Here is an 18,165-nt window from a genome sequence, read left to right as displayed (position 1 = left end):
TTCCAGGGGTCTTCCCCATGCTGTTCCCATATCATTTCAAAACAGTTTCAATCGATTTGCCAATTTTTAGGCCCCCTGCAGACCTCCCTGGGTGGGGGCGTCGGAAAGGTGATCGAGTTTCCCATTGACCCGGCGAAGCATTACGGTTTGCTCGACCTGAGAAACGAGCACCTGAGCATTTTAGTGCTCATTCATCACTAATGGTGACCCATTTGGGCAAAAAACTGTTCACTTTCATTGACAGGAGTTTTGACATTTTTGGGGGATGCTTCTTTTAGATGCTGAATTTTTCTTGGATAAAAATCACCTTCAGCTGACAATTTTTCTAACCATCAAGGGCATACATAGAAATCCATGGACCCCATAGTGATTGTCAAAATATGGAGCCCCATCGGCCCCCAGCTGCCAATAAACAACTCAATGGGTTCCCATGATCGCCCACAGGGTCCAATGATGGTGACTAATTGCCTCCACATCTAACTGCTTAGATGCCATGGTCGCTTTTCACAACAGCATCTAAGGGGTTAAACTGCTGCGATCAAAGCTTTATCCAATTGCATCAGTTACCGGTGGGTGTCTACTGTATAAAACAGCCGGCGTCCTGTCGAAGTGGGCTTGGCATGTGAGCCTGCTCCATACAAATCCTCCCAACTTCTGATGTACAAATATGCTGAATATTCAGAGAAGTAGTGGGATGCCAGGCTGTTTGGCACCTGGCTCTCTGCATTATAGCAGTTGAATGGTCTGCCACCATTATGGTTAGACCTTTTAATGTTCACTAAACTCTTCTAGAAAGTGTTAGATTTATGGCAGAGCCATGTGCACAGATGCTTTAATGGCTGTGCATGGAGTGTTATGGCATCTGCCTGCTGCTATATAGGTGCAAGACAGTATGTATGTGGATATTCTCCCTTAGGAGCAATGCTGAATCTAATAGTGGACACCTCCGTAAGTCTCCATATGAATTTGGAGGCAAGTGCTTATATGAGCACCATATTATGATTCTGTACCACCCAATGGTTGTCCGGTTCTGTAGGACCACCTAGTAGACAAGTCTTATGGCAGAAAATAAGAAAGTAAGACATTACAACTGCACTTACAACTTGAGATAAGTTGACAGTCACTTGATGACTTGTAAAACCAGATACAATGACTCCACCATCACCAAATACATCCTCCATTAAAAGATATTATGCTTGATGTCACGTTTTTAGTCTACAACAGTCCATACACTCTGTCAATCAATGACCTAATTTTCATTGATTTTTCTCCTCTCAGGACTGAAGGGTTTAATGATAGCAGTAATCATGGCGGCTCTCATGAGTTCTCTCACGTCCATCTTCAATAGTGCCAGTACTATATTCACCCTTGACATCTGGATACGTATACGCAAGAATGCTAAGGAAAAAGAGCTTATGATTGTCGGCAGGTATAGTACCGGTGATCATATTTCTGATAGATAGTAGGAAAAAAATTAAATGGAACGTTGACAGGTATAAGAATGTATAACTGGAAAGCTAAGAAATTGGAGCAAAAATGTTAAGTCATTGCTAGGTGTTTAGTAGGTATCCCTGACCTTAGGATGGTCTGGCTTATATTATTCTGTCCTTGTAAGGAGTTACTTAAAGAGAGCCTAATATAAGGTCAAAAGTGTCTAGTTTTCATTGTTTTTTTAATTCCTGCTGCTTCTCTGAGAATTCCATTTTTTGTTTTTTTCTAAATCCATCATACGGGTCCGGAGATATGGGCCTTTTTATTCAGTGTTTATTTTTACAAGGGGCGTGGCTCACTGGGTAATTATGCAAAGCAGCCTAAAGACACGCCCCAGAGGATCCCATGAGCCATGCTCCCTTAGTAAAGACCACAAGAATTAGCAAAAAGGTCCATATCTCTGGAACCATATGGTGGATTTTCAAAAGACAGAATAATCAGGCAAACAGAGGGAATAAGATAAGGGCAAAAGCTGAACACTTTTGACCTAATGACAGATCCTCTTTAAAGTGATTACAGAATGTAAAAGAAACATTATATTTTTAAAAATGTATTAAAGGTTTATTTCTAAGGTAATATAAAAAAAAGACTTATCCTTTATCGTCATATGGAACTCCCAATCCAAATTCTGGTTCCACAACCATACAGCACCCATTCAGTTTCAATAGTTTGCAGAGACCTTGGAAAGTGCCCAAGGTAACCTCCTTCTTCTCTTCCAGATGACCTAGTCAATGACTGTCAACAGGTAGTTGGATTGAGCCAGAATTAATAATCAATGAATTAGGTGATGAAAGGACATTGTTATTGCTGAGATTTTGTTGAGATGTCAAAGACACCATCCTAGTAAACAGTTGGTGATATATATATATATATACACATACATACTGTATATGTATATATATATATATATATATACAGTACAGACCAAAAGTTTGGACACACCTTCTCATTTAAAGATTTTTCTGTATTTTCATGACTTTGAAAATTGTATATTCACACTGAAGGCATCAAAACTATGAATTAACACATGTGGAATTATATACTTAACAAAAAAGTGTGAAACAACTGAAAATATGTCTTATATTCTAGGTTCTTCAAAGTAGCCACCTTTTGCTTTGATGACTGCTTTGCACACTCTTGGCATTCTCTTGATGAGCTTCAAGAGGTAGTCACCGGAAATGGTCTTCCAACAATCTTGAAGGAGTTCCCAGAGATGCTTAGCACTTGTTGGCCCTTTTGCTTTCACTCTGCGGTCCAGCTCACCCCAAACCATCTCATTGGGTTCATGTCTGGTGACTGTGGAGGCCAGGTCATCTGGTGTAGCACCCCATCACTCTCCTTCTTGGTCAAATAGCCCTTATACAGCCTGGAGGTGTGTTTGGGGTCATTGTCCTGTTGAAAAATAAATGATGGTCCAACTAAACGCAAACCGGATGGAATAGCATGCCGCTGCAAGATTCTGTGGTAGCCATGCTGGTTCAGTATGCCTTCAATTTTGAATAAATCCCCAACAGGGTCATCAGAAAAGCACCCCCACACCATCACACCTCCTCCTCCATGCTTCACGGTGGGAACCAGGCATGTAGAGTCCATCCGTTCACCTTTTCTTCGTCGCACAAAGACACGGTAGTTGGAACCAAAGATCTCAAATTTGGACTCATCAGACCAAAGCACAGATTTCCACTGGTCTAATGTCCATTCCTTGTGTTCTTTAGCCCAAACAAGTCTCTTCTGCTTGTTGCCTGTCCTTAGCAGTGGTTTCCTAGCAGCTTTTTTACCATGAAGTTCTGCTGCACAAAGTCTCCTCTTAACAGTTGTTGTAGAGATGTGTCTGCTGCTAGAACTCTGTGTGGCATTGACCCGGTCTCTAATCTGAGCTGCTGTTAACCTCCGATTTCTGAGGCTGGTGTCTCAGATAAACTTATCCTCAGAAGCAGAGGTGACTCTTGGTCTTCCTTTCCTGGGGCGGTCCTCATGTGAGCCAGTTTCTTTATAGCGCTTGATGGTTTTTGCAACTGAACTTGGGGACACATTCAAAGTTTGCCCAATTTTTCGGACTGACTGACCTTCATTTCTTAAAGTAATGATGGCCACTCGTTTTTCTTTACTTAGCTGCTTTTTTCTTGCCATAATACAAATTCGAACAGTTTATTCAGTAGGACTATCAGCTGTGTATCCACCAGACTTCTGCACAACACAACTGATGGTCCCAACCCCATTTATAAGGCAAGAAATCCCACTTATTAAACCTGACAGGGCACACCTGTGAAGTGAAAACCATTTCTGGTGACTACCTCTTGAAGCTCATCAAGAGAATGCCAAGAATGTGCAAAGCAGTCATCAAAGCTAAAGGTGGCTGCTTTGAAGAACCTAGAATATAAGACATATTTTCAGTTGTTTCACACTTTTTTGTTATGTACATAATTCCACATGTGTTAATTCATAGTTTTGATGACTTCAGTGTGAATGTACAATTTTCATAGTCATGAAAATACAGAAAAATCTTTAAATGAGAAGGTGTGTCCAAACTTTTGGTCTGTACTGTATATATATATATATATATATATATATATATATATATATATATATATACTGCTCAAAAAAATAAAGGGAACACTTAAACAACAGAATATAACTCCAAGTAAATCAAACTTCTCTGAAATCAAACTGTTCACTTAGGAAACAACACTGATTGACAATCAATTTCACATGCTGTTGTGCAAATGGAATAGACAATAGATGGAAATTATTGGCAATTATCAAGACACCCTCAATAAAGGAGTGGTTCTGCAGGTGGGGACCACAGACAATGCCAGACCTCATGTGGCTGGAGTGTGTCAGCAGTTCCTGCAAGATGAAGGCATTGTAGCTATGGACAGGCCCGCCCGTTCCCCAGACCTGAATCCGATTGAGCACATCAGACTGGCCAGGAGTTGGGGGATATTTTAGTCCAGGTCTGGGAGGAGATCCCACAGGAGACCATCCGCAACCTCATCAGGAGCATGCCCAGGCGTTGTAGGGAGGTCATACAGGCACGTGGAGGCCACACACAATATTGAGCCTCATTTTGACTTGTTTTAAGGACATTACATCAAAGTTGGATCAGTCTGTAGTGTGTTTTTCCACTTTAATTTTGGGGGTGACTCCAAATCCAGGCCTCCATTGGTTAATGAATTTGATTTCCATTGATGATTTTTGTGTGATTTTGTTGTCAGCACATTCAACTTTGTACAGAACAAAGTATTCAATGAGAATATTTCATTCATTCAGATCTAGGATGTGTTATTTGAGTGTTCCCTTCATTTTTTTGAGCAGTGTATATATACAGTACATACACATATATCTATATATACACTGGTGCATCTCTCTGAATTAGTTAATTTATTTCAGTTCTTCAATTCAAAAAGTGAAACTCCTATATTATATAGAGTCATTACAGACAGAGTGATCTATTTCAAGTGTTTATTTCTGTTAATGTTGATGATTATGGCTTACAGCCAATGAAAACCCAAAAGTCATTATCTCAGTAAATTAGAATACTTTATAACAACAGCTTGAAAAATGTTTTTAAAATCCGAAATGTTGTCCTACTGAAATGTATGTTCAGTAAATGCCCTCAATACTTGGTCGGGGCTCCTTTTGCATCAATTACTGCATCAATGCGGCGTGGCATGGAGGCGATCAGCCTGTGGCACTGCTGAGGTGTTATGGAAGCCCAGGTTGCTTTGATAGCAGCCTTCAGCTCGTCTGCATTGTTGGGTCTGGTGTCTCATCTTCCTCTTGACAAAACCCCATAGATTCTCTATAATAGATTCTCTATGGGGTTAAGGTTAGGCGAGTTTGCTGCCAATCAAGCACAGTGATAGTGTTGTTATTAAACCAGGTATTGGTACTTTTGGCAGTGTGGACAGGTGCCAAGTCCTGCTGGAGAATGACATTTCCTTCTCCAAAAAGCTTGTCAGCAGAGGGAAGCATGAAGTGCTTTAAAATGTCCTGTTAGACGGCTTCGCTGACTTTGGTCTTGATAAAACACAGTGGACCTACACCAGCAGATGACATGGCCCCCAAACCATCACTGATTGTGGAAACTTCACACCAGACCTCCAGCAGCTTGGATTGTGGCCTCTCCACTCTCCCTCCAGACTCTGGGACCTTGTGGAGTGTGTCAATGACTGCCTTCTGGACATCTGTCAAGTCAGCAGTCTTCCCTATGATTGTGGAGCCTACTGAAACAGAGTAAGGGACCTTTTTAAATGCTTAGGAAGCCTTTGCAGGTGTTTTTTGTTAATTATTTTAATTTACTGAGAAAATAACTTTTGTGTTTTCATTGGCTGTAAGCCATAATCATCAACATTAACAGAAATAAACACTTGAAATAGATCACTCTGTTTGTAATGACTCTATATAATATATGAGTTTCACTTTTTGTATTGAAGAGCTGAAATAAATTAACTTTTTGATAATATTCTAATTTTGTGAGATGCACCTGTATGTGTGTGTGTGTGTGTATATGTGGCACCCCAGGGGTCTGGTTTCCACAGTAACAGCAATGTTATGTCTGAGAGCAGGTGGGAGGTCTCTTGGTCAGGAATCCTATGCATGCCACACCTCCTGCCCAGTCCTGGGAGGGGAAGAACTTCCCCTAGAAAAACCTGGGGCTGAGGAAGGGTTAGAGAGTTCAGAGGGAGAGTTCAGCCAGGAGGGCTGACAGGGAGCTGTGGCTCCGGCTGGGCCCAGCTCCTGGGCCATGCCAGAAGTAGAGACAGAGAAGAGAAGCAGCTATGGGAAGAAACAACAGGAGCTCTGTGGGAGCAGTGTTACAAGGAGTCAGGGGCTGGCAGCTGCAGAGCTCGCCCTGACTGAGAAGATTTCTTACCGGACCCGGAGTCCGAGGCTGTGGGGACTAACTCCTACCCAGCAGCAGAATCCGTCAGGCAGGGGATTTCAGGTCCTCTGGCCAAGAAACCCGAAGGCACGGTCACACGCATGGGACCAGCACCGCCGTCGTGGAGCGGAAGCTACTAGAAGGCCCCGAGTCACCGGCCATACGGGTGAGCACCACACGGTACACTCAGGGACGTGGGCTACTTATACCCGCCTCTAGCAAGGTAGCCAGAAGAGTACAGTTAGTTTGGGAGGCCTACAACTCCGCCTGGCCAGGGGAGATCCCATCTGCTCAAGGACTGACCAGGCCCCAATCGCTAGCCAGTACTCCGGGAGGGTCTATCTTTGTCACCAGTAAAGACCCTGAACTACACCGTACCGTCTCCGAGTGGTTCCTGCTACCCCCATCATCCACATCTGCTGCCCTGAGGCCATACCCCTCCCGTTGGGGGTTATACCATCTACGCTGCACCATCCATCCACCGGCCTCAGCGGACTGTCCTGCAGCGGCAGCTCCATAGCTGCATTCAACGGGTGGCGTAGTCGTACAACATCTACTATTAAGAACACTGCCGTCCAGTTTGACTCCCTGGGCACGGACCGGGTCACCGCCACGAGACTACTACCCCCATCTGATCCGGCTCCGGGTAAGCTCCCGCATGCGCAACGCAGCGCGACACAGGCCCAGGGGCGCGTCAGCTTTTGGCGTAGTCGGCAGGATCTCGTGCCCGCAACCACCGGGTACTGCGTGCCTGAAAAAGACTGTTCAAACTTACCTGTGGTGAAGATTCCCGCCATCCGGCGCCATCTTCCGCTTCCTTCCCGCCATCGGTGGAGTTTTCCCGCCATCCGGCGCCATCTTCTACCTTCTTCCCGCCATCCGCGAAGTTTTCCCGCCATCCGGCGCCATCTTCTGCCTTCTTCCCGCCATCCGTGGAGTTTTCCCGCCGTTGGACGCCATCTTGAAGACGCCGCGCGGGAAGAAGAGGGGCGTGGACTCCGAAAGCGCGCAAGAACTGAAGCCCCGCCTCACGTCCGGACGTTGCGTAAGGTCCTGGAAGGAGCCCAGCAGACGCCGACGTCACAGGAGCGCGACGGAAGGTCCTCAACCCTGACGATCCACTGCGGAGCCGCGGCCTACGGAAGAGGATCATCGCAAGGTAGGCCACGGTCCACTAGGGGGGAGAAGGATGTCGGATACGGAGGAGAGCTTCACCGCTTCAACCCCCGCCAGCGCCACCGCCGTTGCGGTCATGCCTTTCACCATGCCCTATATCCCGGGGGCAGCCTGGCTACCCCAGTACTCAGGGGAGTCACATACCCTGCATGACTTTAGAGAAAAGCTGGATAGCCTCTTCCAGGTATTCCCCCTCACAGAGGAGCAAAAAGTGAGCATCCTGGTGGCCCAATTAACCGGGGCAGCCCAAAGGGAGGTAAAGTCCTGGCCACCTGGGAGGAGGACTGTCGCAGAGATACTAACCCAGCTAACCGAGGAGGAGCTGCAGTACTACCAATACGAGGAAAGCCAAGAGGACCCGGACGGGTCTGAGGACTACCCTCAGGAGGGAGCACAAAGAGGACATAGCTACTGAAGGGAAGTAGCGTGAATAAAGAGCTGTAAATAGTTACCCGTAAGGGTACAAGGACTGCTGCTAATTAAAATATGGTCCCTGTTGGGATTAGTAAATTGTTCCCCATGTGCCCCTATCTTAAACCAGGCTGAGGACTGTGAGCAGCCATTCCTTATCCCCACTGGCCGAGGACTGAGAGCGGCCATATCCTGTAAATAATTATGTGTTTCTAGTAATTTATGGGTGTCTTTGGTGGATTTACCGGGAATCCTTGTACATGGTTGGAGCGTAACCTAGGAATGGACTAAAGACTGTTAAGGACTCGGGGCAGGACAGACCCCTACCTGGTTACGTCTCCCTGTTTTGGTGAAATGGACACCTTGCTTTTCTTCAAAGACTGCCCCCGGTTGCGGACACGCCGTAACCATCTTTATGTGTTTTTCTTATTGTATTATTATTGTTTATACCTTGTTATGTTTTTCTAAAAATATGTTTAGTCCCGGAGTACTAAATTTCACTAGGGGGGAATGTGGCACCCCAGGAGTCTGGTTTCCACAGTAACAGCAATGTTATGTCTGAGAGCAGGTGGGAGGTCTCTTGGTCAGGAATCCTATGCATGCCACACCTCCTGCCCAGTCCTGGGAGGGGAAGAACTTCCCCTAGAAAAACCTGGGACTGAGGAAGGGTTAGAGAGTTCAGAGGGAGAGTTCAGCCAGGAGGGCTGACAGGGAGCTGTGGCTCCGGCTGGGCCCAGCTCCTGGGCCATGCCAGAAGTAGAGACAGAGAAGAGAAGCAGCTATGGGAAGAAACAACAGGAGCTCTGTGGGAGCAGTGTTACAAGGAGTCAGGGGCTGGCAGCTGCAGAGCTCGCCCTGACTGAGAAGATTTCTTACCGGACCCGGAGTCCGAGGCTGTGGGGACTAACTCCTACCCAGCAGCAGAATCCGTCAGGCAGGGGATTTCAGGTCCTCTGGCCAAGAAACCCGAAGGCACGGTCACACGCATGGGACCAGCACCGCCGTCGTGGAGCGGAAGCTACTAGAAGGCCCCGAGTCACCGGCCATACGGGTGAGCACCACACGGTACACTCAGGGACGTGGGCTACTTATACCCGCCTCTAGCAAGGTAGCCAGAAGAGTACAGTTAGTTTGGGAGGCCTACAACTCCGCCTGGCCAGGGGAGATCCCATCTGCTCAAGGACTGACCAGGCCCCAATCGCTAGCCAGTACTCCGGGAGGGTCTATCTTTGTCACCAGTAAAGACCCTGAACTACACCGTACCGTCTCCGAGTGGTTCCTGCTACCCCCATCATCCACATCTGCTGCCCTGAGGCCATACCCCTCCCGTTGGGGGTTATACCATCTACGCTGCACCATCCATCCACCGGCCTCAGCGGACTGTCCTGCAGCGGCAGCTCCATAGCTGCATTCAACGGGTGGCGTAGTCGTACAACATCTACTATTAAGAACACTGCCGTCCAGTTTGACTCCCTGGGCACGGACTGGGTCACCGCCACGAGACTACTACCCCCATCTGATCCGGCTCCGGGTAAGCTCCCACGTGCGCAACGCAGCGCGACACAGGCCCAGGGGCGCGTCATATATACAGTACAGACCAAAAGTTTGGACACACCTTCTCATTTAAAGATTTTTCTGTATTTTCATGACTATGAAAATTGTACATTCACACTGAAGGCATCAAAACTATAAATTAACACAGGTGGAATTATATACTTAGCAAAAAAGTGTGACACAACTGAAAATATGTCTTATATTCTAGGTTCTTCAAAGTAGCCACCTTTTGCTTTGATGACTGCTTTGCACAATCTTGGCATTCTGTTGATGAGCATCAAGAGGTAGTCACCCGAAATGGTCTTCCAACAATCTTGAAGGAGTTCCCAGAGATGCTTAGCACTTGTTGGCCCTTTTGCCTTCACTCTGCGGTCCAGCTCACCCCAAACCATCTCGATTGGGTTCAGGTCTGGTGACTGTGGAGGCCAGGTCATCTGGCGTAGCACCCCATCACTCTCCTTCTTGGTCAAATAGCCCTTACACAGCCTGGAAGTGTGTTTGGGGTCATTGTCCTGTTTAAAAATAAATGATGGTCCAACTAAGCGCAAACCGGATGGAATAGCATGCCGCTGCAAGATGCTGTGGTAGTCATGCTGGCTCAGTATGCCTTCAATTTTGAATAAATCCCCAACAGTGTCACCAGCAAAGCACCCCCACACCATCACACCTCCTCCTCCATGCTTCACGGTGGGAACCAGGCATGTAGAGTCCATCCGTTCACCTTTTCTGCGTCGCACAAAGACACGGTGGTTCGAACCGAAGATCTCAAATTTGGACTCATCAGACCAAAGAACATATTTGCACTGGTCTAATGTCCATTCCTTGTGTTCTTTAACCAAAACAAGTCTCTTCTGCTTGTTGTCTATCCATAGCAGTGGTTTCCTAGCAGCTATTATACCATGAAGGCCTGCTGCACAAAGTCTCCTCTTAACAGTTGTTGTAGAGATGTGTCTGCTGCTAGAACTCTGTGTGGCATTGACCTGGTCTCTAACCTGAGCTGCTGTTAACCTGCGGTTTCTGAGGCTGGTGACTCGGCTAAACTTATCCTCAGAAGCAGAGGTGACTCTTGGTCTTCCTTTCCTGGGTTGGTCCTCATGTGAGCCTGTTTCTTTGTAGCGCTTGATGGTTTTTGCAACTGCACTTGGGGACACTTTCAAAGTTTTCCCAATTTTTCGCACTGACTGACCTTCATTTCTTAAAGTAATGATGGCCACTCGTTTTTCTTTACTTAGCTGCTTTTTTCTTGCCATAATACAAATTCTAACAGTCTATTCAGTAGGACTATCAGCTGTGTATCCACCTGACTTCTGCACAACACAACTGATGGTCCCAACCCCATTTATAAGGCAAGAAATCCCACTTATTAAACCTGACAGGGGACATCTGTGAAGTGAAAACCATTTCCGGTGACTACCTCTTGAAGCTCATCAAGAGAATGCCAAGAGTGTGCAAAGCAGTCATCAAAGCAAAAGGTGGCTACTTTGAAGAACCTAGAATATAAGACATATTTTCAGTTGTTTCACACTTTTTTGTTAAGTATATAATTCCACATGTGTTAATTCATAGTTTTGATGCCTTCAGTGTGAATGTACAATTTTCATAGTCATGAAAATACAGAAAAATCTTTAAATGAGAAGGTGTGTCCAAACTTTTGGTCTGTACTGTATATATATATATATATATATATATATATATATATATATATATATATTATATACTGCACAAAAAAAGAAAGGGAACACTCAAATAACACATCCTAGATCTGAATGAATGAAATATTCTCATTGAATACTTTGTTCTGTACAAAGTTGAATGTGCTGACAACAAAATCACACAAAAATCATCAATGAAAATCAAATTTATTAACCAATGGAGGCCTGGATTTGGAGTCACCCCCAAAATTAAAGTGGAAAAACACACTACAGGCTGATCCAACTTTGATGTAATGTCCTTAAAACAAGTCAAAATGAGGCTCAGTATTGTGTGTGTCCGCCACATGCCTGTATGATCTTCCTACAACGCCTGGGCATGCTCCTGATGAGGTTGCCTATGGTCTCCTGTGGGATCTTCGCCCAGACCTGGACTAAAGCATCCGCCAACTCCTGGACGGACTGTGGTGCAACGTGACGTTGGTGGATGGAGCGAGACATGATGTCCCAGATGTGCTTAATTGGATTCAGGTCTGGGGAACGGGCCTCCAGTCCATAGCTTCAATGCCTTCATCTTGCAGGAACTGCTGACACACTCCAGCCACATGAGGTCTGGCATTGTCTGTGGTCCCCACCTGCAGAACCACTCATTTATTGAGGGTGTCTTGATAATTGCCAATAATTTCCATCTATTGTCTATTCCATTTGCACAACAGCATGTGAAATTGATTGTCAATCAGTGTTGCTTCCTAAGTGGACAGCTTGATTTCATAGAAGTTTGATTTACTTGAGTTATATTCTGTTGTTTAAGTGTTCCCTTTATTTTTTGAGCAGTGTATATATATATATATATATATATATATATATATATATATTCACTTGCCAACATTAATATATAGATAATACAGGATCCACCATTCAGACTAGTTGATGGTCACAGCTCACCTAATTCCCCTCCCTGCATAGGTCACAGAACATGACCATACCACTTTCCCTAGAAAGTCAATGAGTCATGGATATTCTGTAATGTTTCATTACCTAAGAACTCATAGAAATCTTATGTTTTCCGTCACAGAGTCTTCATTGTCATACTTGTGGTTATCAGCATTTTGTGGATCCCTATAATTCAAGCAGCAAATAGTGGTCTGCTCTTTGACTATATGCAATCTGTCACTAGCTACCTCTCCCCACCGGTTACAGCAATATTTATTTTGGGAATTTTTGTCAAGAGACTCACTGAACCAGTAAGTGTCTACTAGAAAGTGTGTATTGTATCTGTTACGTAGAGGCGATTCTTACACTAGACTTGTATGTATTTGCAGGCGGCTTTTTGGGGTTTGCTCATTGGCCTGTTGGTGGGCTTGATTCGAATGATTATGGACTTTGTGTATATCGCTCCAAATTGTGGAGAGGAGGACACAAGACCTTCAGTACTCAAGAATGTCCACTACTTGTATTTTGCTATCCTTCTGTTTGGGTTGACGTCGGTCATCTGCATTGTGATCAGTTTGTGCACTAAAGCTATACCTGACGATGAGGTAAGGATACAATGGGGTCTTGTTATAGTAAGTGATACTTTAAGAATCCTTACTAACTTCAAAATATGAAATTCTACTTTAAGAAATTGTCCACTTTAAAATATTTTCAAGGAACTTCACAATGGATCCTTCTATCTCCACAATCTGGACTGTAAATCCATTCATACTTGAAAAAAAATACCTGATTATTATATTTTGGGAGCTCTTTGTATGGTCTTCTCTAGTCTAGGACCTTGTCAAGGACTGATAACTTCTTTGTAAATTTTTTATTGCTCCTAGCTCGGTCGTATGACTTGGTGGACTCGAAATAGAGTTGATCAAACTCTTTACCTGAAAGATGAAATGGATCTTTCATCGGATGTTGCTGTGATGTCTTCAACTATTGAGAAAGAGCCAGGTGAAGGAGATTTTTCTCTGTGTAATCTTAGGATTTGAGGACTGCTAGTTGACATTGTGACCAATAATACGATGCAATATTAGGAATTTAAGAAAAAAAGAAAATGTAATTCTATATATGCAGGGGCAGAATAAGGGTTACCTAGGCTCCATGACATTAAATACCATGGACCCTTTATCAAGTTTATAGACCTAATACATTTAAATTGCACTTATCATTCTTCTTACCCTTGGGCATTGCCATAAAATCCAAGTCATCGGTTCCTCCTTCCTCGGATTAGATTCTTATTATTCTTCTCTTTTATGTGGCTAGGTGGACCAGGGCAGCCATCAGGACAGTAAAAAAAAAAAAGAAAAAAGCTATTTAGTAACTCCACATAGATGGAGAATGGTCCCAGCTGGAAGAACTTTGGGAACTGGATCAGACCCTGCAATTAATTTGGCCCCATTCCTGTCTCCAAAGTGTCTTCCACTGAGTCTTTTGCATAAAACATCCTAAAGTTGGAGCTTGCGAGCAGGCCAACGCCACTTCCATACATTGCGTCCTGCAAGTAGGAAAAAAGTGCAGACCAACTGTAGTGGGACATCTGAAAGCCCACCAAATGATCAGGCAGAAAATATGGTACCTCATTCCCCACTCATTTTCATTGCGCAACAGAAGTGAAAGTCTGAATAGATCACTGGTCAAGCGTGCACCCTACCTCAACATTCAGTGTCTACTGGTCAACGGAACCCGCAAATAACTCTATTTGGCTTTCTCCACCAGTCCCATAGACTTTGAATGGAGCAGCATCATTGTGCATGCCCAACTGCTGTACCACTCAAAGTTGCAAAGTTGTCCTCACTTTGGTCATGCAGAATAGAGATGGAGGACTGCAAGACCTTTTCTATTAATAAGTGAGGCCCCAGCGATCAGGCATCTAGAACCCATCCTGTGGGTAACTGATAAATGTCTATTGTGGGATAATCACTTTGGGAACACAACAGTAGGTAGCAGCTATCTCAGTTTCCATCTACCGTCTTCACCTTACTCCTCCACAGAGCCCTTTTCCAAGTTATGTCACACGTCTCCCTTTCTTTCCTGCTCCTCACACTTTCCATTGTCCAAGAGCTCTTGCACCACCTTGCACCTGTCTCCAGCCCGTGCTAAGCCTGAAAATTTCTGCTAATGTTGCCTTGCCCATGTCTCTTCCCTCATGGTCACAGGGGCTAAGAAATTCATGTGAGGACTATGTTAGAAGCCCAGCTGGAATACTACATCTACTATGTAGTTGACATAGTCATTGCTTATTATCTTTGTTCACAGGGCTTAAAGTGAATCTGTCAGTAGTCTTTTGCTATGTAATCAGAGCATAGCATGAGGTAGGGATTAAAACACTGATTTCAATGATGTGTCACATCCAACTGTGTGCTGTTATTTACTTACACTGAAGGTTTTATCACCTGGTGGTCTGGACTACAGCAGCTACAGCGTGCTAGACTGACTCCGCCCCCTCCTGTGATAAGCAGCTCACTGTCTATATCTATGTAAACAGAGAGCCTGTTGTGGGCGGGGTCAGCTGTGCGGTGAGTGGGGTTAGCTTTCTCAGCTCTGCTTCATGCTAAATCTAAAAACTCTGATTGTATCTAAGTTACAGTATACCTCGTTTGATTCAGGGTCTCTGCCCCTACATCATGCTGCTCTCAGATGAGGTAGCAAAAACCTGCTGACAAATTCCCTTTAATGTTCACTTCTGTTTATATTCGCAGATGAAAATTCAATCCCACAAGTTAAGATTCTGGATGATAGTTCTTCTGTAGAGGAGAAGGAAGAAAACAGTGACGGTAAGTACAAAAATACGGATATCGACAGAAAATATGAAAAAGTTATGGCTTTTGGAATAAGAGGAGGTAAAAAAACAAAAGCACAAAAATTAAAAATTCCTTAAGGAATTAAAGGGATCTGTCAGTCATCCGCCCAAACTATATGATTTATATTGTCATGTCGTTCTCTGCATAGATAAAGATATGGATGACATTATCTTTCAATCTGTTGTACCCTGATTGAAGAATTGCTGTTTCAATTCACATGAAAATAAGACTTAAAGGGGTATTCTCATCTCCAAGATCCTAACACAATATTCAGTAGGTGTAGTAGGAGTAATAATAATAATATTAGCAAATACCTCCAATTAGAAATGTAGTATAGTTCTTCTGATTAGCTATGTTGCTTACCCCATGTGCAGGGCATTGCGGTAGCTTAGGTATCCACGGTTATAACCACTAGCAACTAACTAACTGTTACTATATGAGTTGTCATAACCATGGATACCTAAGTTACTGCAATGCCCTGCACATGGGGTTAGTGACATAAGTTATCAGGAAAACTATACTACATTTCTAATTGGAGGTATTTACTAATATTATTATTATTAGATATACTACATATTGTGTTAGGGTCTTGGAGATGGGAATATCCCTGAAATGTTCTGGGTTTGATGGATCACTTCCCAAGCCTCTGCCTGCCTGGTTTTATTCCCCCGACCAGCCCCTCATACCTATTCCTGACTGACCTGACTTCACTGACTTGGCTACACTGCCAATGAGCTGTCAATCAAGCAGAAGAAGGTGTAGCTGCAAAGGAATGGAGCCATGAAGACAGAGGCTTGGGAAGTGCTCCATCACGCCCAAAGCACTAAAACATAATTTGCACATGATTTAAAACAGTGTTGTTGTTTTTTAATCAGGGAACAACACATTGTGTCAGTGAAGGAAAGGATGACAATATCTTTCAGAGACCACCATGACCATACACTATAGTTAGTTTGGGGTGATGGATTGTGCTGACTGATTCACTTTAATGATTGGTGCACAGTAAAAATTTTGCAAAATGACAGTTGACATGTGGCTGCTCTGGCATGAACGTGATGTGTACCATATGTTTTTCTATATTCTGGTACATTCTCGTGATTGATTTATCATAGAGTCACAGAATGTTAGAGTTGGAAGGGACCTCCAGTGTCATCGTGTCCAACCCCCTGCTCAATGCAGGATTCACTAAACCATCTCAGACAGATGTCTGTCCAGCTTCTGTTTGAAGACTTCCATTGAAGGAGAACTCACCACCTTTCATCGCAGCCTGCTCCACTCATTGATCACCCTATAATAATTGTCTGCCGCTTTCTTACAGGTGTAACATATTCCTGCTGGAAAAAGTTGTATTTCTGGTTTTGTGGTCTATCCATGCAACCTGAAGCCAAAATGTCCAAAGAAGAAGAGCTGAAGCTGCAGATGAAGATGACCAGTATTGAAGAAAAGCCGTTGTGGAGGAACGTGTGCAATATCAATGCTGTCATCCTTCTCGCCATTAATGTTTTCCTCTGGGGTTATTTTGGATAAAATACAAGGAAAAATTACGTCGGTAAAGTTTGAGGTCGGAGCTTTTACATCCTTTGTAGACTACAGATGGGTCCTTCTTCACCGTTTCACTTGGCAGAATTTATCCAGAGATCAGTGACACAAGATGACCAGCTTTTAAAGAAAAAATATATATTGGGAGTAGTTTATGTAATGTGTGCAATACCCAGTGGGTGTGATATGAATTATTGGGGGTTTCGGTAGTATGTTGCAAGAGTTTACTGACTTTGTATCATGAGAAAATTCAAGGAAATGGTGGACACATCTGTACGACCAGAGCTGTGGCCTCAAGCCTTGGGTCTCTTAGAACTTGTAGTTGAACCAAAAAGCGGCACAATGTGTTTCTACAACATATCTACCAGAAATCTACCCGCTCCTATGAAACCTGGACATTGGAAATGTTTTCTAGCACTGAAATCCATCCTAAAAAAACAAAAGTCTGCCCACAAGGGACCAACCAGCAGATAATGTACACCATGAAGCTCACCCATTTCCCTAACAAGGACAGATCATATGTGAACCAGGTCTGAGGCAAAAATTGGAGATCAATGATTTTGTGATATTTAAAGGATTTTTAGTACAATAATAAATGTCCTCAAAATAAAAGTGAAATATATTTAATGTTCGAGTATGATTATCTCGAGTCTTGAAGACTATGATTCATTATTCCAGTGATAACTGATTAGTCTATAAGGCCTATTCTTCAGAGTTTTTATGCCAGTTTAAAGTTTGAAAAAGTCGAAATATTTTTGCACATGGATTTGTTAAATAAATAGCGATTTTTGGCATTTTTACACCAGTTTAAAGCAGCTTCGCTGAAATGGGCAAAACTGGGGACGAGCCAGGGCTGTACGACTTGTAGTTACACCTGCCCACCCGATTAATTGAAAATAACAGCATTTTGCAAGCCAGAAATTCTAATCCAGTCCATGACTGGAGTAGTAATTCTGGCAACGTGTACAAAGGTGCATGCCACTCAGAAGATGCACCGAATTCATTAAATTGGGTGCGCCTCTTAATGAACTTGGTGCATTGTACTCCAGTGAGCCCTTCATGAAAACTTATGTGCACAACGTCAGTCTTCATGAATCTGCCCCCATGTGATACTTTACCATCACTCTCTTAGCTGTCTCTGTGGGCAGCGAATCATTGCCTACTAGTGTTGAGCCACCCCCGTAGTGTTCGAGTTCGGTTCGGTTCGTCGAACACCCGTATATTCGCCGAACTGTTCGTCGAACTGTTCGTCGAACACCTTCAAACACCGTTAAAACCAATGGCAGGCAAACAAAAACACATAAAAACACAAAGAAAACACCTTCAAAGGTGTCCAAAAGCTGACAAACTGCTCAGAAGACATAACTAACACATGGAAAAGTGACAAGTACATATAGTCATGCAAAAAAAAAAGAGGTGGAGGAGTAAAAGGAGGGGGAGACACAGATATAGGCATGTCATGCCCTTCTAAAATCCAAAAAGTGAGAAGCCGACACGGCCAGTCTGTTCCTGCCCTTGCGACCTCCATGTCGCCAGGTTTGTGCCAGAGCTGCGGTGGACCCTGACGGCCAGCCCCCCTCTCCCAATACTGGTGCCTATCCGCTGGTGGGTCGAGCGAGCCCCCCTGTGATGGAGGCAGTTCTAAGCTTTTTAATTTAAATTGTCTCTCTAGTTT

At 44.0% G+C, this 18,165-nt stretch overlaps 1 protein-coding gene across 3 annotated transcripts in view; it reads left to right on the top strand.

Moving 5' to 3' along the window:
* Window positions 1-17,133, top strand: part of SLC5A9 (solute carrier family 5 member 9) — a 103,667-nt gene extending 86,534 nt beyond the window's left edge. For all 3 annotated transcript variants that reach the window (XM_073643516.1, XM_073643514.1, XM_073643515.1), the window contains 6 exons: window positions 1,279-1,429; window positions 12,242-12,410; window positions 12,489-12,704; window positions 12,984-13,101; window positions 14,850-14,924; window positions 16,270-17,133. In XM_073643516.1, coding sequence (XP_073499617.1) covers window positions 1,279-1,429; window positions 12,242-12,410; window positions 12,489-12,704; window positions 12,984-13,101; window positions 14,850-14,924; window positions 16,270-16,478 — 938 coding nt within the window. In that variant the 3' untranslated portion in view covers window positions 16,479-17,133. The remainder of the gene's footprint in view (window positions 1-1,278; window positions 1,430-12,241; window positions 12,411-12,488; window positions 12,705-12,983; window positions 13,102-14,849; window positions 14,925-16,269) is intronic.
* The last annotated feature ends 1,032 nt before the right edge of the window (window positions 17,134-18,165 follow it).

The sequence above is a fragment of the Phyllobates terribilis genome, unplaced genomic scaffold (assembly GCF_046119375.1).
Source record: "Phyllobates terribilis strain yellow unplaced genomic scaffold, ASM4611937v1 Scaffold_8__6_contigs__length_399053987, whole genome shotgun sequence".
Classification (NCBI taxonomy): Eukaryota; Metazoa; Chordata; class Amphibia; order Anura; family Dendrobatidae; genus Phyllobates; species Phyllobates terribilis.
This window is presented reverse-complemented; position numbering and strand designations above follow the sequence as displayed.